The 22,670-nt window shown below is 41.6% G+C and overlaps 1 protein-coding gene across 3 annotated transcripts in view; it reads left to right on the top strand.

The window, feature by feature from the left end:
• tox2 (TOX high mobility group box family member 2) overlaps nucleotides 1-22,670 on the top strand; it is an 88,475-nt gene that overhangs the window by 18,827 nt on the left and 46,978 nt on the right. For all 3 annotated transcript variants that reach the window (XM_076110712.1, XM_076110711.1, XM_076110713.1), the window contains exon 2: nucleotides 12,407-12,499. In XM_076110712.1, coding sequence (XP_075966827.1) covers nucleotides 12,407-12,499 — 93 coding nt within the window. The remainder of the gene's footprint in view (nucleotides 1-12,406; nucleotides 12,500-22,670) is intronic.

Below are 22,670 nucleotides of genomic sequence, written 5' to 3' on the forward strand. Positions count from 1 at the left end.
CTGGCAGCACTCAGAAACATCTCAAGTTATCACCTAGTAAAAGCTGACGTTAAAAAACCTTTGAACATCAAAAAAAAAAGAAAAAAGGCCAACCAAAATGATGGGTGAGCTCGAAGCGGCTCCGGCATTGGTCGGTACATTTGAATATGAACGGCTCCGACTGAAAGGTTATGACCCATAAAGAGGGGGAACGATTTGAGCGAAGCGTGCAGTGGGGAGAAATGTCAAAGTGAGAATGGCAGGAAATATGTTAGTGACAAGGAAAAAGCTGCCCCTGGTATTCTAGAGCCGATGAGTAAAAATAGGGCATTGGGCAAGAAGGCAGGAAACCAGCAGAGCGAGGCCTCTAGTAGGAATTTCTTCTGGGGAGGAGAGATAAGGGACTTAACTCCCTCCTGTCTGGGCCAGCCGACTTTAACATGCGACATGTGATCACTGATCATTTATGTAGAGATGGACGGGGGGAAAAGGAGATTGAAGAATTGAATAAATGATTCGAGCACTGACTGATGTGTGTGCACTGCTGTGCGTCTTAGTGTGTGCACTTCTGGGTGCTTTCTGTTGATCTGTCACTTATTCAGCATCGACAGGACTTTTTAATTAGGCCAAGACTTGTGATGGAAACCAAAGATCACACACACACACACACACACAAGGACTCTCTCACGCCAACGCACGCATACACGTTGAGGTAATGGCTAAGGAGCGGAAAGTACCGTGTGTGTGTGAGGTTCCTCAGGTTAAAGAGTGGAAGTTAGACAATAAACAGTGGCCTTATCAGGCTCGGGGCAGAGCTTCCAACCTGAGAGCCCAACATATCGCTCTGACTATTAGGAGCAAATATGACCTCTATACACTTGCTTCAGCCCACACACACTCATGAATATACAATTTTGATTAAAAGAAAGGACCCCCAGTCATTTTGCCACATCACGCTGCACTATTTGATTTGCCCGCAGTTACGTGACCTCACCGAGACAAGATTTATCGAGATTTTTACAAATCTAATTTTCAGGCCTGGCGGAATGAGAGATCGATGCCCCAGAAGAAGCGAGACAACGAGATGATTATAATACCGTTGATTACAGTAATTTGTACACAGTGTGGAAGTTGAGGAACTCATAGGGCATTCACTGACAGCTACACAGTTGACAGTCTGTGGGACCACTTCTCATAAACCGCGGGTGGTTCAGGAGTTCCTGGTGTTGATCTCAAAGTCCGAACTTGCCAAACATCTACTCAGGAGACTAAAAATAGTGCACAGCCACTTAACATCTTACAATAGCGGTCACTGACATTCATTAATTGTTTTAAAGTATTTTATTCCTCCTGCGAGAGTAAAACAAAATAACCCGGGATCCAAATGATCAACTTTTTCATCATTTATTTCCTAAAGAGGAGTGTTTGGTATCAGTAGGAATATTAAAAGGCACATAGATCTTATGAGCAGTTCATTCTAAATGGAAAATGTTCCTTGACCAATAGCTACAGAGCTGCCAGCTGGCTGTTAACCGAGCTTGACAGACTTTCGGTTGTTGATTGCATTTAGAAAAATAAGCTACTTTGAAATAAAAGAGGAAACCTCTGGATCATTTCTGTCTCAGCTGTGCTGCTGGGAATATTAGAAAAGTGTGAGGGTAAAGATCAGCGTATCATTTAGGATTATGGGGATACAGGATTTCTGCGGCACTGTGACAGAACAATAGCTCTGTATGAAACATGCTCGGTGATAATTAGAGTTGAAAGACAGAAGTGCTTCCATTGACAAGGGGAACAGTGTTACATAAGCGTCCTTATGTGTCCTTGTTGTGTCCAGTTGCTGTCATATTGAGGACACAGCCTTCCCTCCGGCTATATTGCTATATGAGACAATAACCTAAATACCTGTCGGGTTTCTGTCTTTCCTTCTCCCCGTGCTTCTTTACCTCTATCTCTCTTTGATCCCATTTCATCCTCACATTTTCTCTCTCTCCGTCTCTTCCCCATGCACCCACACTCCCTCATGGTCACTCTCTTAAGTGATTGCTACATTTCATCTCATGGTAAATCGGCCGTCAGCCCGGTGAGCTATCATTATGCAAATGATGGGCAATTCAATTTCAGTCGGTCGGAGGGGGGATTTCTAATTAGGGTGAGGCACAGCACTCAAGATGGAGAGAAAGATGTAAAGGCCGAGAGAGAGGAAGGCAGAGAGAGGTGCTGCAAATGGATAGCAGAGGTAAAGACAGAGAGAGAAGACGAAGGCTGGAGAGAGAGAGAGAGAGAGAGGGAGCTGGAAGACGAGTATCCATCTAAGAAATCAACACCTGCATCACAATTATACTCTTCAGTTGGCTGCGAGTCTCCTGCCTCCTGCTTTTTCCTCATCCAGTTAATTCTAAGGGATGTAGTGGCTTCTGAGCTTTCCTAGAAAATGATCCATAGAACATGTTTTTCATAATTTTGCATGATTTAGGAGGGTTTCATTACTTTGAATCATTTTGCATTGCCTGATATATTATGGGAATTTCCTATGGGATATATATTAGTCAGAGCTGTTTTTTCCTCTTGGTGCAATTAGTCAAAGCCAAGATTCTCAAGTATCAAGTGCTAATCCAAGTCAAGTCTCAAGTAAATTGTCAGTTGACCTCATTTAAAGTAGGGCTGCAACTACCAATTATTTATTGTTATTGATTAATTAAGGTGTTGATTGTTTTCTTTATCAATCGAATTATTGTTTTGTCTATAAAATGTCAGAAAAAAGTGAAACACAAGATGATATTTCAGTTTTTTTGTTTGTTTCAACCAACAGTAAAAAAGACATTGAATTTATAGTGGTGTTCAACAGAGAAAAGCACCACATTGTCCCTTGAAAGGACGCTAAAGAAAATATGGGCCATGTACAATTTTTCACAACAACACATTTGAAATCTATTTGCATTCAAATGCATTATTACCAGCCTCTGCAGAATGAGGGTGAATAATGAGATGTCAAATAAATGAACTACACTACGAATACTACATGTATATGTACAGAGGCTTGTGTACACAGCTTAAGGCTTTGCCAATTAATTCTGTACTTTTTAACATTTTCAATACATTGCTTTTGTATGTCTGCATTGCTTAAGCTACAATCCATCTCCTTGACTCACATTTTTTGTGTAATTGATAAAAGTAGCTTCAGTATCAAGAGACTTACAATTAATATATTTGCCGTATCTGCAGGTCTGTGTAGCACGTTTCCACAAATTATGTTTTATGATGCGTGTTGCTGTCAACACGCATCATCACTGTTCCATCTTGATTAAATGAGTGTTCTCCATTGAGCTGCATATGACGGTTCTTTGCATCTCCGTGTGTGCTAGCGCTTAGTTAACAGTCATTTAAGATTTGATTTATGCGTTGGTTCATTTCAGTCTCGGTATCACATGCAGTCCACTCTGTCTTTGTGTGTCCAATGTGTGTGAATGTGCGGGAGTCCGTGCACATATTTGTGTGGGTTTTGACTGTTTTGCACATCCACACATATCTGAACATGTGTAGGTGTATGAATGTGAATCAACCATATGCATTCACACACAGGCACACACACACACACACACACACACACACAGAGGATTCAGCTGAGATCAGCAGCTCACCCTGGGCTGTCAAATTTTCTGTCAGCACAGCCCAAGAATCACAATTGGACTCTTTGGGAGGCATTAATTCAAAGCACCGTAACAATGCTCTGAAACCAAATCAACTGCCTGTAGTCAGCATATCAACTCTCAACTAACTCTCTCTCTCTCTCTCTCTCTCTCTCTCTCTCTCTCTCTCTTACTCTGCTCTACCGCTCTCACTCTTTCCACCCTTTGTTTGCTGCCTTTTCCTCTTCCATCATCCTCTCTCTCTCTCTCTCTCTCTCGTTCCTCCGATGTGTGATTGAACTTGTAAATATGTTGCTAAAGCTGACTTACTGTACAAGGTTGCCTAACATAGACAGTGACTTCCTCTGCAGCTCATATCTCGTACAAGCAACTCTAAATCTAAAACCAAAAATTTGCTAAACATGCTCTCGTGACATTTCAACTTACCGTTCCATTTCAAATGATACTCTACTATATTAACGGCCATATTCAGTTTAGGTTCTTGATACGAATACAGAGAAATACGAATAAGATAGTACACTCATTACACCTTTGAACCCTTTGCCACTCTTTGGCTGCAAATAACAATTGATTTCATTATTGATTGATCTGTTACGTCTTCAGATTGCTTGTTTTGTCCAACAGTCCAAAATCCAGAAACATTCAATTCAGAACCATAAAAAACAAAGAAAAGCAGCAAATTTTCACAATTGTGTGGTAGCCCTGAGAAGTAAGTGAGATTTTTTATTTAAAAGTCTGATCTAAATTATTTTCTCTCTTTTGTTTATGACTTAAGAACATGTGAAAAAAGGTTTTGTCAGGATATTGTCAGCATTCATGTTTTCTTCCAGGTGAGTTTAATTTCTTCATGAACTCTAAATGCAAGGTACTTAACATTTTGTGTTAGCACGTTATGTAACATTGAGATCAAAATGTAGGCTGAGTTCGTAGATGGGTGTGGTCAGAGTAAGGTTCCCGAAAGTAAGGTGGTAAGAAGTGCAGCTACGCCCCTGACCCGATTCGGCGTTGTGGCTGTTGTGATCGCATTGCAAGATAATCTCTAGTTTGGCTAGAAATGTAATTTAATTGTTGCCAATCTGCCGTTAGGAAAACATTAATGCCTGATAAAACCGGATCCTGGCAAAACTTGTATTCCCTCCTGATTCACAGATGAATTTTTTTAAACAGAAACCCGTTTTTCAACTGCTCTTAAGTCACAAACACAGGAGAGACAACAATTTAGATACGACTTGGATAAGAAAACGGATCACCGCAATGCTTTCTCTCCCTGGAAGCTGGAATCAGAGAATGTGTACGCATTCATCAAAATGATCCACTACATTTCTTTTGCCAATCAACTAATCGTTTCAGCGCTGCTTCTTTTCTTGTCTTACTATCTGCATTACTGTGTTGCTAAAATCCTTATAATGCAGTTCAGAAGGTGTTTTATTTGCCACGTTCTCTTCAAGGAAACAGGAGAACATTTATATCACAGTCACAGGATTTCTCATGAAATCAGATGACAAATGCAAACTGACATTCGGGAGTCTCTGCTCTCCTCAGCAATCCCACGTTGTTAAGGAATTATTCTCCTCAGCTTCTGCCTGCAGTAACCTAATCTAGCCTGTGTGTGTACCTCTCTTGAAAAAAAAAAAAAGAAAAGAGAAAATCCCCTGTTTTTGTGTTAGCCAAGTCTTCTCCCAACCACTTGTTTTCTGCCTGTAACACAATAGCTGTGGCCAGCGCACAGCTGAGGTGCTGGCTCTGCTTGTCAGTTGTTGGTTGTATTGTTGTAACACCATGTTGTTTTGCCTTCAGGAAACCGCGTCAAAGGATGAGTGGTTCTAAACAGATTTGTGAAAATTAAAAGTTTCCCTTTTCCCCCCTCTGTATCAGAGCGAGCAAGGGCACCGGCTGTACTGTATTGACGCGCTCCATCTCTGCTAATTTTGTGTCAAACATAATACAAAGGGCAGAAAGAGACATGTACATGTTATCCTTTGTAAGAGGTGTAGTGTTATAGAGGTCAATGTGGCATGTTTAAAACTGGCTTTGATGTAAATAAGAAACATAATTCATCAACTGATTGCTTTTCTCTGACGTACAGCTTTAGTGTATAAAGCTTGATAAATGCTACTCTTTTTCTTTAATTCTAACTGAACCAATTTAGTCTTTAACTTTGCACTTTGGTAAATCCTACAACAAACTATACTTCACTATTGACTGGAGCAAAAATCTTTAATTACATCTATAACTTTTCTTCCATTTTCCTATGTGGAGAGTTAAAAAAAAAAAAATGCAAAGTTTAATCCACTCAATAATCCACTCAGCCGACTGCACTTTGAATCTAAGCTTTTGCAATTTTAGATGGTGCTGTTGAATTTCCTATCTACCAGCCTGAAAACATGCAGCCAAGCTCTACATTGTTGTTCCAGTAGATACAGAATCTACTTTCTGTGACAACCCTCCGTAGCTGCAGGTAGAGACACACAAAGTCGAGTTTCAAAGAACAAGAAAGAGTCGCAGGAAGAGAAAGGAGAGCAGCAGAGTGACATGAAAGTTCGAGAAATGAGCACAAAGCCCAAACTGTGTTGCAGATGTGTAACCTCCACTTTTACTCTTAATTGTGTGTGTGTGTAGTTCTGTAAAATTTGCAAAATACTTTCAGCTGTCTATCACAGAAACAGTTTAGGTAACTTTCGAAATTTCGACAAATACAGGTAGGTTAAGGTAAAGAGCTACACGATACTGATAATGCTGTTGGGTTTACAAGTGTCCCAATCAAAGGACAATGTATACATAGATAGACAACAAATAGGTGATCCCAATGGCACCAACTAATCTTCATACATTTATGTCATGCTATGTTCAACTAATGCTCACTTTTAATTGTGTTGTATTGAGAAAGTAGCCATTCATTCCTTTTACATTCACTTACATCATCTTAAATAAATAAGTCTATGAGTTTGCCTCACTTTCCACTCTACGTTGTCAATGTAAAACAACATGAGCATGTATTTGCATTTTGACACAACAGATCAAAAAGAAAAGGAATAAAAGTAGAGTTGTTCCAATACCGAAACCAGTATTGGATAGCCTAAAATGCTGGATCAGGTATCGAGTACATGAGGCTATGCTCCGATCCGAAATCAAGTGATCATATCAGTTCATTTACGCTAATGCACACAGGAACAACAACAAAACGTGTCACTCGCTATACCCGAACATTATTAACGAACGATTATTATAGAGTCACTTGTTCCCACCTTTTAAAGCACAAGCGTGAGCATGTACGTACGTACAAAGTCGCAGGAGTTTACACGGGGAACGGATGGAGAGCCTCTGTAAAAGCTGCGGTCAGCTATAAATAGCCTCGGCTCAAACGCTGGTGTTGGCTGGATAATCCCAATGGTGTGATCAGTAGTTTGAGTGTCAGTAGTGGCCCGAGGCAGGTAGCCCCTGGGTTCATGTCCTGGTTACGGTCGAGCTGCTTAGGCCTCAGTTGACATCTCTTTCACACACAGACACACACACACACACACACACACACCTACACACAGACACACCTACACACACACAACTCATCTGTCTGTCTTTCTCTCTCACTGCAGGTGTTTGGAGATAAATAATACATAAAAAACAACCAAATGGAAGGCGACAGATCTGTTGATTTACAGTCTCTGGAGCCATTGAAAGAAATATCTAAACAAACATTCCCTGTAAACATGTGCAGGGGTACGTACAATATGCATCAATGTTTGTTCGCAATTCAGGTCTGTAGCTTCCAGCATTTAGTAATCAATGCTTTGTATCGACTCACTATATCGCACAAGTACTGGCTTAGCAAACACATTTCTTCTACATTATAGCATCCCAGTATGATTGTAGTACATACGGTACTGTACACCCTTCAGATCTGAGCTGGAAATTCAGTTTATGATTAAAAATCTAAAGCTAAGAAGGATGTGAAAGTATCTGATGTAAAGCACGATGGAAAATATTTAAAATACCTGAATCATCTGTCTTCAAATGACATTGTATCACATTCAATGCAAAACGTATTAAGGAAGGTGATTCATCGCAATATGCAAACCAATGTTGCACACAGCAGTTGTTTTTTTTGTCTCAGACATAAGTCTCCAAAAACCACTGAAAAAATGATTCACACTCTGTTATTGACTGTCAGACCACCGCAGCCAGAAACCCCACTGATATTATGTAATATGTTTATACAACAGAACCGACAGGATAATGTATGTTCCCAGTTGAAATATCAGGAAGAACAGGCCCAAAGGCAGCAGAATTTAACAATGCAGTGACTGAATTTGGAATGAGAGTAATGTTTTGTATTATTGATCTTCTGGTGTCAGTGAGCATGCATTGTTGTGTGCATACTGTACAGTTTGGAGCACCGTCTCCACAATGTATAACTGATTGTGTGCGTGTGTGTGTGTGTGTGTGTGTGTGTGTGTGTGTGTGTGCATACATTACTGTATGCTATAGATGAGTGATAGGGTTTCCTCATAAGCCGGTCTAGGCCCTTGCATTCCTCTCATCGGTGGAGTCTGATGTGTCCGAGCCTTTCAGCTAATCTGGGAAGACTGTCGGCTGCAGACACACATGTGTTCCATTAAGTCCAGATCTGCGTAAATAATATAACATGCAACAGCTAACGTTACAGGTAACTATACCCCCACAGCTGTGCCTTTGGCTTTGCACTGCCCCACCGCCCCCGCCAATAAAAAGGCAACGCCAATATCTAATGAGTAGATGTGTCGTGGCGTCTACTGTGCTTCAGGCTGCTGATTTGGAGCAAAATAAAGATGATGAATATGTATTATATCGTCAGACTTTTATTATTCTCAGTATCCATTAAAATCTGTCCGGCTCTATTATCCATCAGCTGTTATTCTTTTTGCTTCTCCTTTGATTATTTTGAATCATACATTATTTACAGTGGAATCTAAATCTTTTCTGTTTTATAAGAGATGACGTATTTATATGTGGTTGAATAATAACTATAAATACAAAGATATCAATCAAACATTTATGTGCAATTTATGTGCAAAAATGCTGCCAGTTAAATATATATTGCGAATATCTTTTTTCTAATCGGACAATGTTTGCCGATAATAAGTATCAGTTGGCCTCAATTTTACAATGTGGTGGTAGACATTTCAATCTCTCACTGTTGTTAAAAAAATGCAACATTTTAGCTTATCTTAGCGAATACCCCTGTTCAACATGATTGACGATCTGAAGCTGTCATGTATGTCAGTGTATAATCAGCATCATGTCAATCTGTACGAGAGCATCGAAGTCTAAAGTCACATGGCAGGAGTCGTGCGTGAAAGCATATCACAGCCCAAATTGTGCACCCCCCCTCCCCTTCCCCCCATTGTTAGTGGCTCTACAGCCAGACGCCCGTCATTGGCTCTCTGTGTTTATTGTCTGCCCGCTCAGCTTATACTGATTGGCTCCACTCTGCCAAGCGACAGGACAATGTTTGCTTTGCTGTCTGCCTGGGGAAGTCCCTCTTGTCCCTGAACGGGCCCGGCAGCTACAGTAACTGATACAAAGTTCAGAGGATGCCAGCCTCTTCCTGGTGCGGTGCAGCATCTTCCTGTGGCTGCACACCAACGTCAGTTAGAAACTTTGAGTGAGTTACAGACTCATTTATTCACGTTTTTTAATTTATATTACCTTTTTACTTTTCTCAGAGAGGATTGCAGTAGCGTGAGCAAAAACAAGTGGCTCTGCATTCTGCTCTATTTTGGTCAGAACTAGAGTGTGGGTGTGCGGCATCAAAAAAAAAAAAAAAGCAGAGATGGTAAACAGCTGGCAGCATCTGGTTTTGGTAGAAATATCACAGAAACATAGAGCCAGCCAGAAAGTGAAAGAGAGGTGACAGGGGTGAGAGCGTCTGAATTGAGTACTAGCATAACAGAAGAAAGGTGTTAGAGAACAAGTGTAGAGAACAATGCTTCTGCACTTGCAAACTGTTGTGAGCCAGCAAGGAAATGTGAGGAGTTTGGCTGTTGCTTTTCTTGGTGCCAGCACTCCTAATGAGTCTGTCAGGGCCAGTTAGCATAGCCAGGCCTGCTTGTGTCCCCTCCAGGCCGCAGACAGCTGTTATTAGCCCCGTAATGGCATGCCACCGGGCCAGATTAGCCTGGCACACTGGAGAAATCTCAAACATTCACTTACTGTCGGTCCTTCGCTGGCTAAAGCAGCTATTCTGCGAGGCATTCATTTAGCTGCAATGCTGGCAAGCTATCTAACAGGCCACGGAAATAAAAAGTCTCCATTGAGGGATGTAGTTAGTGTACAGTAGCTCCTCTGGAAGGTAGAAAGGAAAATAAATGTCTGACTAGAGGACTAGAGGATGAAGGCCCAACATTCCAGGGTCATGTTGCTGATTATGACCTAAAAATAGCTATGAATAGCACATTAATACCTACATTGGGATACATAAATCAATGTACATTTTTAGTATAGGATAACTGAATAAAAACATCATTTTTTTTGTGGGTTTTAGGATAGCTATTCAGGGTATTGTGACAAGTGGGCTGATCTATTCAATTATATTCATAATATACTGGAATTTTAATACTTGTGTAAGTTTTGACTAATTTGTTGCTACATTTAAAAGGTTTACACATGACTTGTAATTCCTGTAAATTTTGAAGATTTTTTTTTTACCAAGTTGCTGGTGTACCACTTATTATTTAATGATAAATAGCAATTTGGTAAATGTATTAAGTGGTTTTGTTTTGTTTTACAAAGTTAGGAAAGTCTCATGTTGCCTTACACGTTGAAGAATGATCCCAGTCACTTCCACACAGTGAGGCATACATACAGGTTCTCTGTATCGGCCAATACTCAAAGCCCAGGTATCGGTTTCGGGACTGACAAAGTGCGATCGGTGCATCCCTGGTCAGGACGGTGCAGCACAGAGGAAAGTTGTAAATGAGAGTTCTCTTTAATAACGCTGTGTCATCATTATGCGAGCCATATCGACGGGATGGCCGCTGCTGTCTACTCATCTGTTTTCACCTTTCATAATGAGCACAGGAAATCAAAACCTTACGCAGCAAGTACTCGCACTGCCTCAGGGGATAGCCTGTCACTGTATGCTGTCTGTGATAGGCCATTAGATCAGCATACGGTATACTGTTCTTCATAGAACTCTTCTTCTGGGGTATAAATCATGCTCTTTGAGCCTGTGATTATTTCTCATAGGTGGTGTATTACATACGTGTTTGCTTACATTGCTTGCAGGTGTCACTGCATGGTATAATCATGATGCATTTGGGCCCGTAAACGCAATCTAGGTGCGTTTATGGCGGTTCCACTATAAAAGCCGAGGCCTGCTGCTACGCTCATGCGTCCGCCCGCACCATGTGACTGACTAGAAGTGAAAGGCAGGGCCAGTTATGGTTGGTTCAGGGATGTTTTCTCGCTCAATTGTTAAATATAGTAAAATACTGCAATCTGAAGCCCTGCCCTTGAATGTATTTGTGTCTGCGTGATTACATGTGTGCCTGGGTGTTTTTGTGTGGATGAGGTGAAAGAATGAAGGCTAAAAAGAGAAGAAGGCGAGACAGGGTAAAGCAAGTAAACGATTAAGTACCGGAGAGGGATAATGTGATATTTGCTCTAGATTGCTGCGTTGTGTGATTTCCAATAATCTACATCCTCATTAGCAGACTGCATGTATCAAGTGTGGCAAAGCCATTACGCACTGTACATAGCCATTACCAAATATACATTCAGGTTTTATCCTCTTATTTATGAGAAACCAGTTTCCACATCACCGGTTGCAGCATTTATTTTAACAGCAGGCAGCGCACAGAACCTAAAAAAGACTCTCAAACATCAGAGGAGAAAAAAAGGAAGGAGCTTATTTTATCAATTAACCCCTGTTGAACAAATCAAATGACAGAAACAGCGTGCAGCCTGTTGACCAGATGTTACAGAAGAGAGATGTTAATGTAAGAAACGCAGAATATCAAGGAATCACAGAGGTGCAGCAGGGTGTGGGTAGTTGAGCGAGGAGCGAGATGAAGACGAGGAGGGAGGGGGAGCTGTGAATCCTGGGATGTATTGCCGCTGAGGCTGTGGACCACGGTGTGAACCACACCTAGCTGCACTGTCTCTCCCTGGCAGGGACCACTTGTTGCGAATCATTAGCTTCCCAACTACTGTGGGCTTTGCCACCAACACTCCATCAGGTTGTGTTGCTGAAACCCACATAGGCAAGAACAGGGAGGAGCCGGCAGCACACTCTAATCATCATCTAAGTAACATATATATATATATATATATATATATATATATATATATATACAGTATATATATAGGAAGATGGAGTCAGTAGAGTACAGTGTAGCTGAGCACAGGGTCTTCTGGCTACCGAACACAACAGCTTAGTTACATTAGTGCCGCTTCTGAGCCAACCTTATCCAGTTATTATGTGTGGTACATCACCATGCAGTGATGGGATTTAACACGGCGGCCAATGGGCAGGCTCTCCGACTCGGCGGAAATTTATGAAACCAGCACTCATAAAAAAACAAAATGAGGACTATGTAAGGAACTGCAGTGTGTATGAACCCTATACACTTCTGATGAGAAAAAAAAACTTCAGAAACTTTGAATCTAGTTTGAAACTAATTAAATTCAAATCTGGATCTTCTATTTTATTCTTGTGTTGAACGTTTCATGCTGAATTCTCTGTAAAAAGCAAGGAATCATAATTACAATCTTTCTCTCTCTGTGTGTCTCTCCTCCTCCAGAGCAGATACGGTGCTGCAGATCGAGGTGTGAGGCTCTACAGTTCCCTTCCCATGCGCCCAAACCCTGACGGCAAGAGACTGCCCTCTACTGGGGTAAGAACCATCCCCCCCTCACCCCTGCTCCCTCCCCCTAAGGTCTCATCCATACCTACATGTAAACACATACCCTTATCTAAACAGTGAAGGCCACCGAAGAGGCCTTCCCTCATCTGCACAAGACTGTCCAAACACCACATCGGAGTGGCAGTTCAGAAGCAGTGCAGACATCATTTTATGGGTTGAATTTTTTTTTGTGTGTGTGTGTGTGTGTGTGTGTGTGTGTGTGTTCCCCTTGGATTCACAGCAGCAGGGAAGCTCTTGATCCTGTTATGGAAAGCTTCTCCGTAGAAACAACTGTTTAAGACGATTACCAATATCTGGACTTAAATCATAGCCAGGAAACAATACAAGCCATCGTTTTTAAAACTTGGCATCTTCCTCAACTACCGCGGCTTCTTCCTCATCCTTTAACCCCTCCTCCCACTACGTCTCACCTCATGAGCTCTTTCCACGCTCACCCTGATAGACCTGCTCGGTGCCCCATTCTCAAACCATCACTGGCCACCGCGAGGCTCCCGAGAAAGCACCTATCTGACTTGGTGGTTTGTGTGGTATCTGCCTGGTAGCTTCTAACAGAAGGGTTTTGCTGCAGCTGATGTGGCAGGCCAACCAACTGCCTTCTACTCTATTTGTGTTTCCACAGAACAAAGGCATGCAGTGGCTTTCTGGATACAATACTTCTGACTTATTCTAGGTTGTAAATAAAGGAAGACCAAATGTTGATTAAGTATGAAAATTAAAATATTTAGCAGATTTTCCCCTTTTTTTACTTCCTTTGAATTAAAGCAGATGTATTGCGCCATCAAAGTCTACTTTTTCAATAATTTTATTATTGGATTGTTTTGCAAGGAAGCTTGGAAAGGAGTTTATTTAAGTTTAGTGATGCAGCACTTGCAGTACTTTGACTTTGACAAAGTGCTGGAACAGTAAGTCTGCTTTGTTTGTGACACCTTTCTTTCATTTTAAAAAAAAAAGAAAAAAGAAAATCATTTAGTATTGTGAAAATCATAATTAGAATCTAGCTTGCCTTGCTTTTATGCATTTATGTAACAAAGGAGGGAAAATGAAAGAACAATGGAGCGAAAAGAGAGAATTTAATTTCATATGTCTCCCTTTTTCATGTTTCACTCCATGCAAGTGCTTTTTGAATTATCTCTTCTCTGCTCCGGGGCTCAATGAGAGGAAGAGTGGGTGAGCGAGGGAGAGAGGGGGAGACAGAGATGGAGTGAGAGAGAGAGAGAGAGAGAGAGACAGATAAAGTGAAAGCTGTGTAATATTGTTGGTGCGCACCTTTTTTAAATTACAACAGAGATTGTATTGATGTCTCAGGCCACTTGTCCTCAATCATTTATCAAGGGGGAGAGTGCTAACAAAGCATTTCTAAGAAACCCATCCTCTCCGAGGGCCTGGAATCATACGTTATCTAAAGTGAATATTGTTAATGCTGTTCTGTAGAGAGACCCACTTACAAATCATGGGAATGAGTTCCTTGTCAGTACATGCACGAGGTAGTAAAGATATATATCCACTTTCATCTGATCCTCTGTTGAGCAAATAAAACTCTGCATCTAAATCTCCATGCAGAAATTGTTTTTGAAAAGAAGAGGGACATGTTTAAAAAGGACGGATAAACAGTAATGCAAGGGAAGGACGATTTCTAAATCGCCTAGTTTGTTTTTTGCAAGATTACATCTCTCACACGGATTAGAATTCATCAACACAATAAAAGAGTAGACTAAACACAATAGAAAAGGAGACAAATGTTTTCTTTCTGTCGTATCCTTTTGTCTGTTATTACCTGGGTGTAGCGTCGGTACAGTAGCAGAATGTAGCTACAGGCTGCATGGAGAGGAGGAGAATATAAACCACTTAACATGCAGGAGGAAACCAGACGTTTTTCCATTGCACTTATCAGGTGCTGTGGTGAGAGCAAGTGTCAAGGTGCAGTAGGTCCCTGCACCCCCCCCCCCCCCCCCCCCACTCCTCTCCCCCATCCTCTCCTTCCTCCCCTCTTCCTTCCCCTGCACACCCCTTTTATTTCCCCCTGATCTCTATCTCTGTCTCCCTCCCCCCACCACCACCACTCACCACCCTCGGTTCAGTTAAAAGTGGGCTTGGCACTTCCGCAGCGATCCCCCCTCCCCCCCCCCCACCACCACCACTTCTTTTCTCTCTGTCAAACTAACCTCCAACTCCTGCTTTTCACCTCTATGTTTCCTGTCAAGGTGCGCTGCCCACCTCTCCCTCCCCCCAACCACTGGCTCTGCCCCCGCAACCTTTTCCTTTGCTTTCTTTCAACATCCATTATGGCTCTAAATGCCTACAGTTCTTTTTATTTTATTTTTAGATACTCAGAGCAGAGGGCCTGACCCCAGTGCTCTGCAGAGATCTTGCAAGTCCTGCAACTTCATGAATGGGGGGGGGGGGGGTTATTGTATTAGTGACTTTGAAGGGAAGGGTTGTTCTTGTTTTTTATGAATTCTTCTTACATATGTGAATCAGTCTCTTCCAAATCACAAGTGCAGAGTGTAAAGTGTCCGTTATGAATGTGTGTTAAGTGAGTGAATCCACCAACCAACAATCAACAAGCTTACATACTCACATACATTAACTCCCTTAAGAGCTACTAATTGTCTACAAGTTTTAACCATTAACATCCAGTTTTCAACTTAAAGGTGCCCTATAACAGTTTCTCTTTGATGGCACATTGCTGCATTTCTTGGTATGTTACCGGTGCTTATAGATTAGTGTCAAACCACATGTAACCTTTAAGTATGTTAAAGTTGTAAAAGATATCTTCCTTATTCCACATTGTCTTATAGTCTTAAAGTATAACTGTGCCATTTCATCAAATGGAAATGTGTCTTGTGCATCGTTTTTACCCGTTTCCTCTTGTATAACCCTGTCAATTTGATATCTTTGGACACTTCAGGATATCCACTTTAATATGACACTCTGTGGGTTTGAACAGTGTTTGGCAGCACAGTGTCAGTTTGCAATAGATGACCCACGAAGCTAAATTCTGTTTACCTACATGCATGCATGGTGTAACGTGTTCAAGGTTTACTGTCAGCCGTAATGGAACTCCGGGAATCAGTACAATTAAATGAAATAATGAAATGCAATTAGTGTTGAACAATCTCTCAAAGCTGCTCGAGTGGAGCTTTGTTTTAGCTCAGGCTGGATAAGCATCAGCGTATTCTTTGCAGGGAGTCAAACCGTTAGAGCTACCATTGTAGTTGTTGTTATTGTTGTTTTAGCTCCACTGCTTTGACACTGATACTTACGGGAAAGGTTCAGAATCTGCTATAGCGCAGAGAAGACAGGATTGTTTCAGGACTATCTCTTTCTCTTTCTGTCGGTTTCCCTTGGTTTCTACATGGCTCTCGCTCTCTCTCTCTCACTCACTCGCTCTCGCTCTCTCTCTCTCTCTCTCTCTCTCTCTCTCTCTCTCTCTCTCTCTCTCCTGCTTTGTCTCTCTGCGTCTTTCTCTCCTTTTTCCAAGCTGATTTGGAGCCTTGCATAGTCAATTATGTAGGGAGTGAGAGATGGAGTGGGGGCTCCGGCTCCCATATTTTGGTGCGATATTAATATTGCATGAGCGCTATTCTGTAGCGAATATCTAAGAGACTGCCTATTAAGGCAGCAGCAGGAGAAGAATGTGACAGACACGCACGCACACACACACACACACACACACACACACCGTACATACATACATACATACATACATACATATAACAGACAGCCAGCGAGCAGGGGTGAATCAGTCAGGATCATGCACAGGTTGTTATAATTAGTGTTTTCCAGATTTATTTGGGTGGGATAATAAGAGTGACTCATTTTCCTGTTTAATATGTCATGTTTGTTTACAAGGTTCACATCACGCCGTACAGTCAGCGCACTTGATGTTGGTGAGAACTGAGTGATGTTTCACTGTAATTGTGCTCAGAATGGAATATTTTAACTAACTGACTGAATAAACAAACAAAACAGAGACACAAAACAAATGTCTGCTGTAAAAAAAAAACAAAAAAAAAAAACAAACATTGCCAAGATAATTGGGATATTGCCAAGCAGGAGTGATCTGACGGCAGGCTATTTATTTTCTGCTGCTGGGCGGGTATCAATGATGCATACAGCAAGTGTCAACAGTGACAGGCTGAGAAGGTCCCTGTAGCGATGACTGAGATGCTCAGTGTGGACACTTGATGCTTTTTTGGGTGCCGAGTGGCGGTGACACCGGATGGTCCGTGATAGAAATCTCATTTCGTGATTACAGATTGTCAAAAGCATCTGTTTTTAAGGTGTCGTGAACATAAACCTCAGTAACACAGTTTGAAAACATAGTAACACATGTCATATGTGATAGCGGCTGTTTTTTAAACCCAAATCAATGTAGAAGTGTGAGGTGACATGGCTGAAATTAATATCCGAATATAAACAATATTTATTTTATTCTGCTTTATTGTACATCACAATATAAAAAATACATCATGCATTACATCACACACATTTCTGATAAATATATCTTAATTTATATTTTTTATTTTTTAGCAAATGTCAGAAAATAGTGAAACCCGGCCATTCATTTCCAAAGTGATATCCTCAAATGCCATGTGGTTCTGGCCAACAATAAGTTTACTTTCATTTAAAAAAAAGAAAAAGATCCAGGAAGCAGGCTACTAGAAATGTCCGGCAACAAATAATTTTTCTCACAGGACTTGGAGAACATGTGGAAGAGGTCTTCCTTTACAGTCTTTCCCCTCTTGCAGCAGCATTACCAGCCCCTGTCAAAAGCCCAGAAAGCCCGGCCAGGAGTCCACAAAGCCAGTTAGTCCTGAGCCCAGAAGCATCCTGCTGGGCCCGACATCGAACAAGTGCTTGGTGACCTTACAGCACCAGCTGGAGTTAAAAGAAGTCTTTTAAAAGGCCGATTCTCCACAGTAATATCATCGTCCATGCCTCAAAGAGTCTGGATTAAGGCCCACTTTCCCTTGCTAAAATGTAACAAATGTGTGAAAAAAACATCACAGCCAAAGCCAATGTGGAGGGAACAATAGAGAGAGGAAGAGCGAGAGAAAGAGAGTTTAGAGAGCGAGAGAGAGAGCGAGAGAGAGCTAAGAACAGATAGCAGAGGCAGAAAAGAAGGGAGAAAGAAAGTGAGGGAAACTCAACATCTTAACACCCCCAATCCCCCCTCCCTACCAGATATATCAATGTAGTTGGCTTTCTCTGAAATTCAAATGGCAATAGGGAAAAAAAAAACTGATACGAAAAAAGAAAAAGAAACCTCTGGCTTTGGGAAGGGGGGGGGGGGGGTTGCTGAGAAAAAGACCTGCCATCTATGTATTAGTGCTCTGTAAATATTACATGAGCTCCACATTCGCTCGGTTGTTTGGCATTACTTCCACTGGATGGGTATATTATTTTAGAAACCATGCCTTGTTTATGGAGAGGCATGACCTACTTCCAGACACTCCTCTCTCTCTCTCTCTCTCTCTCTCTCTCTCTCTCTCTCGCTCTCTCTCTGGTATTTTTTCTGTCTCTTCCCCCCATTCTCTCTTTTCCCCTCACCTCTCTCTTTCTCGCTCTCTCTTATTCACTCTCAATCTGCGATATCTCAACTGGTTGTCCCTGCTGAACAATTACAAGGCAGAGAGACCCAAATGGAGATGTTTGTAGAAAACAACATGTGTATAATTAAGGTTTAATGAGCTCTTGTCAGGGTGGAATGTGCAATTAGATTGGTCATAAAAAAAATCTGCCTGAATGCTAGTGGCAGAGGCTGAATGTGGAGTCAGCATGGCAGTGAATGAAAGAACAGTGAATTATTTTGAGCCCTATCGACAGAACTAGATGGTGCTGAATGCTGCGTTTAGATTTAAATACATAGTGAGATCCCAAATACAGAAAAGAGTTTTTTTGTTTTTTCTTCTGGTGGTGCTATATTGTGCGGTTTCAAATTACTGTACTTGCACACTGGGTTAGTTTCCTGGGAAAACAGTTCCTAAACAGCTGAAGTTAAGCTTTACTGCTGAAGAATGAAGCAAGAGACAATCATTATAATTTGAAATAGAGGGTGAATGTCATTGGATGCAAGAATGTAATCTTGCATCCAATGCGTCAGATTTTGGCAGACAAATGCGTCAGATTTATGACCATAATTATGGCCATAAAAGTTCATCATGTTGCTGTAGCGCCATCTTTATGTAAAATCAGTGCTGCAGCAAAATAATTATTTTATTATCAACCAATTTTCGTATTATGTTGTTTACAAAATGGTAAATATATGTCGTATAAGATGTCTTGCAAATCTCCACATTTAAAAAGCTGGGACCAGTGAATGTTTTGCTTTGTCGCTTGTAAAATGATGAAACAATTGACCCGACCCACAATGTTGTCGCGGAAGTCTAACGCCCACCCTCCAGTTCCCCCTCAGGTAAACACTGCTTGCTCTGTCAGCACTGTTGTCACCTTTTGCACTGTTAGCACCGTTAGCTGCCGGCTCACCCGTTGCCACGTTGAGAGCCGTGTGGAGACAATCCCTCAATCCTAGATATCCTCTGAATTTGAAATGTAGCACTCTATAACCTTAGCTTATTTTCCACTATCGCAAGCTTTTCTTAAATGTAAGCGTACCACAGTTGCCATGTGTAGATATTGGAAAACTGAATGTAAAAAAAAATCTTGTTCAGCAACATCGTGAGTCTTGCAGAATCGTCCAATAACGAGATTCTTGTGTGGTGAAAAGGTTAGGCAGAGAGACAAACAGAACTGAAAACATTACCTCTGTGGTGAATGTAACAAATATGCAAAATAAAAGTGCTTCTTCTGTCTCAGAGACTCTCTTTCAGGGAAGGACACTTCTCCGCCAGACACTGCGTCTTTTTAAATAAGGTTGTGAGGGAAAAAAAACAGGTACTTGCTGCTCTCTTTTTCCACTCTTTCTTTTTTTTTTTGACTTGGTGAAATTGCCGCTTGTGGGTCTGGTGGAGAAGATCCACACACACAAAAATCATGTTTGGCTCTTTCCGAATTACTTGACTAGACTGAAAGAGAGGGCCCTTTGTTGGCTTCCTCTGGGACTGCCCTTGAAAGGCTCCTATTGTGTGGTAAGCACTATGATATAATGCAAGTGGATTTAATAGATTTAATGGAACATGCAGACATGGTTCTCAAGCCCTCATGTGATGAGAAACAGCCTGTTTTTAGGAGATCAGAACCACATCTTAAAGAAATGAAATGATATGTCAATGTCGCGTTGCTCCAGTAGCATGTTAAGCTTAGATTTTACGTTAAATATTCTTGGTTGTTCGGTGCATGTGGAGACGGAATCCATTGCATTTGATTTTACATTACCAACAGTAATATCTTGTTTTTGAGGTCTTTTCGGATTTCTGTATCGCTTGATTATCCATTTGTGTGTCCCACCTGAGTTGTGTTGGAAGTCAAGGTTATGCAGGAGCTGGGGGGAGTTGAATGTCAGCGATGTGTTTGCTTTGTTTTCATTGTGTTAACAGGAGCACAATGGCATGATTGTGTGGCCATCTGAAACCCTACACCTACCCAGAGCTTTCGGGGGTCAGAGGTGGGGGAGATGTGTGTGCCTTTAGCCCGACGGACCATGCATTCTGAAAGACCCAGAACCCAAAAGAGTAATCCAACCAGCATGCCATCAAAACCACTCTGCTTTGCCGGCTCGCTCACATACCAGATCTGCTTGTAGAAATGCTCTCATTTTCCAGATATAAATGATGCTTTTTTTTTTTCTTTCTCTCTCCTTCCCCTCGTTGCTTTGTAATCTGTCTCATTATTTTAAGGTGCCATTTGAGGAGTGGCCAGCCTCTCGAAACCCTTCAGTGTGATGGACAAGACCATAAAGCAAAGCAATAAACCTGAGATGAATGTTATATCTTAACACTGATAGAGGCAATTAAGTCCATCATAAGCGAGAGAGGGAACACTCTTCTCCGGGGACTCATTCACTTGCATGGTTTAACGTGATTCCCAGCTAAATCCCTTATTTTATTTCTCCTCTCAGCGTTCAGCTTAGAGTCGAGCACAAATTGAGCTGATGTGTTTTTTTTGGGGTTTTTTCACACAATTTGGTCTTTCTGTCTGATCTGCCCTTTTCTGTCTGTCGTCATGTGCCTCTCTCTCTCTCTCTCTCTCTCTCTCTCTCTCTCTCTCTCTTGCCTCCCCATTTCGCCGTATTTGTCATGGTAATGTAAAAAAAAAAAATCTCAGCTGCTCCAATTCATTTCATGCTCTTTCAGTCGAGAAAGAAGGGCAATTCTGTTTTTCCTCACTAGTTTCTGTGTGTTGAGGTTTAAAGGTAATGAAGACCATATTTCATCTGCATGGAGTTATATGACTGGGCGTGGCTGAGCAGGTCTGTTATGGGAAAATAAATATTATGGAAGGTCTAACTCTGTTATCTTTATCTCGCTGGGATCAATGTGTGTATTATTGGACAGGATACATTACACAAACACGTCGGCATCGCACGCAATGTGCACACATTTGGAGCCAAGTACTTAAGTTGTCTATACAGAACGCGCACACACACATAAGGAATACATAAAGGTAAAATACACATGCAGAAGCAGAGATATCTATACATGCACACGGGCAATCCATATTTACACCACACCATCCCCCATACTCGTTGCTTTGGTTATGTGTGTGTCTGTGTGTGTGTGTGTGTGTGTGTGTGTGTGTGTGTGTGTGTGTGTGTGTGTGTGTGTGTGTGTGTGTGTGTGTGTGTGTGCCTGACAGCGAGTCACTGAATGCTCTAATGACCACAGTCCTGACACAGGTATTTTGACTGCTGCCTCTTTCCATCGGCACATTGACTGACATGCGATTAGTTACGCTGGGATGAAAAACTAGGGAGGCGCACACTGTAAGCATGAAGGAGGGTTAAGTCCTGTTCTCTCCGTCTCTCCTGCCTCATCTTTCTTTAAATCTAAAAAAACATCCCCGGCCGCAGTTGCTGGTTGTACGATTTGGTATTCAGTGTGTACAGTAAAGCGCAGCTTGGCGCACAGCGACCTTATGAGAAAAGCTTCTCGTGTAGATCAATGCAGGTTAGTAACGCCGTAGCACAGAATGCAAAGTAAGCATCGTAGTAGGAGTAAAGGATGGATACAAAATTGATCTAAAAAAAAAAAGCTTTTTTTGTAAGTAGAGCTGCACCATCCTGCTACTGACCCCAGTTAGTGGATCCTGTATTGACCAAACTTAACTGATCCACATTAAATCAAGTTAATTGGTCAGTTTTATGATAGAAGTCACTGTTTCTGCTATAATGTTACAAATAATTCAGTCACAGCAGGCAAGTGAGGGAATTTTTAGTGGCGCAGCGTACATGGTGCAAGGTAATGTCTTTGGTATCCCAATGAGTTCCACATTGTGAGGATATGCTGCTTGTTAATTTGAGAATAAGAGAACAAAGGTCAGTGCTGGCAGATACACAGACTCTAGGTATTGGCACAACCCTAACTGTAAGATCTCATAAAGCTAAATGCGCAACATACCTGCAAAAGTAAACCTGACAACAAAATACAGATATCCAAAATATATGAACACAGATTCATGCAGCATGAAACACAAACTAGATGCTATGTATATAATTAAAGCATGACACAGGAGTAAAAGAATATTTCCATTGCGGCGGCACTGAACATAGGACCTTCATCATTAGGGGTACAAAGTTGATCTGGAATCTTATTTTTACCCACTTTCTAAAAAGTTCTATTGTATCCTCTTGTAGGGGAACTTATTCTCTAATGAATGGATACAATAGCAAGTGTTGCGGTGCCACGATAGATGCGAGTCCCTGTCTGAAGGAAAGCTACATTTCTGACATGCTGTGTTCCAGTCAACAGTTGTTTTATAACCTCTAAGACTGTGGTGCACTTCCTGCATCAAACTGACATTGGTTTGGCTTCACGCAAACACAAAGCTATTTATAGCATCTTTCCCACTTTATTTTCTCCCTCCCATTCTCTCCCTCTCATGTATTTGCATTTCTGCTATGCAAACAAGGAGTCTGGTGTCAAGTGCGTCAGTTGCACAGGCCGTACTTGTCCCTTCTCTTTCTCGAGCCTCAATCTATCTCACAATTTCGTTCCCTCGCTCGACATGACTCCCCCTCTCC

Source organism: Anarhichas minor, unplaced genomic scaffold (assembly GCF_050575085.1).
Source record: "Anarhichas minor isolate MPS153535 unplaced genomic scaffold, ASM5057508v1 ptg000043l, whole genome shotgun sequence".
Classification (NCBI taxonomy): domain Eukaryota; kingdom Metazoa; phylum Chordata; class Actinopteri; order Perciformes; family Anarhichadidae; genus Anarhichas; species Anarhichas minor.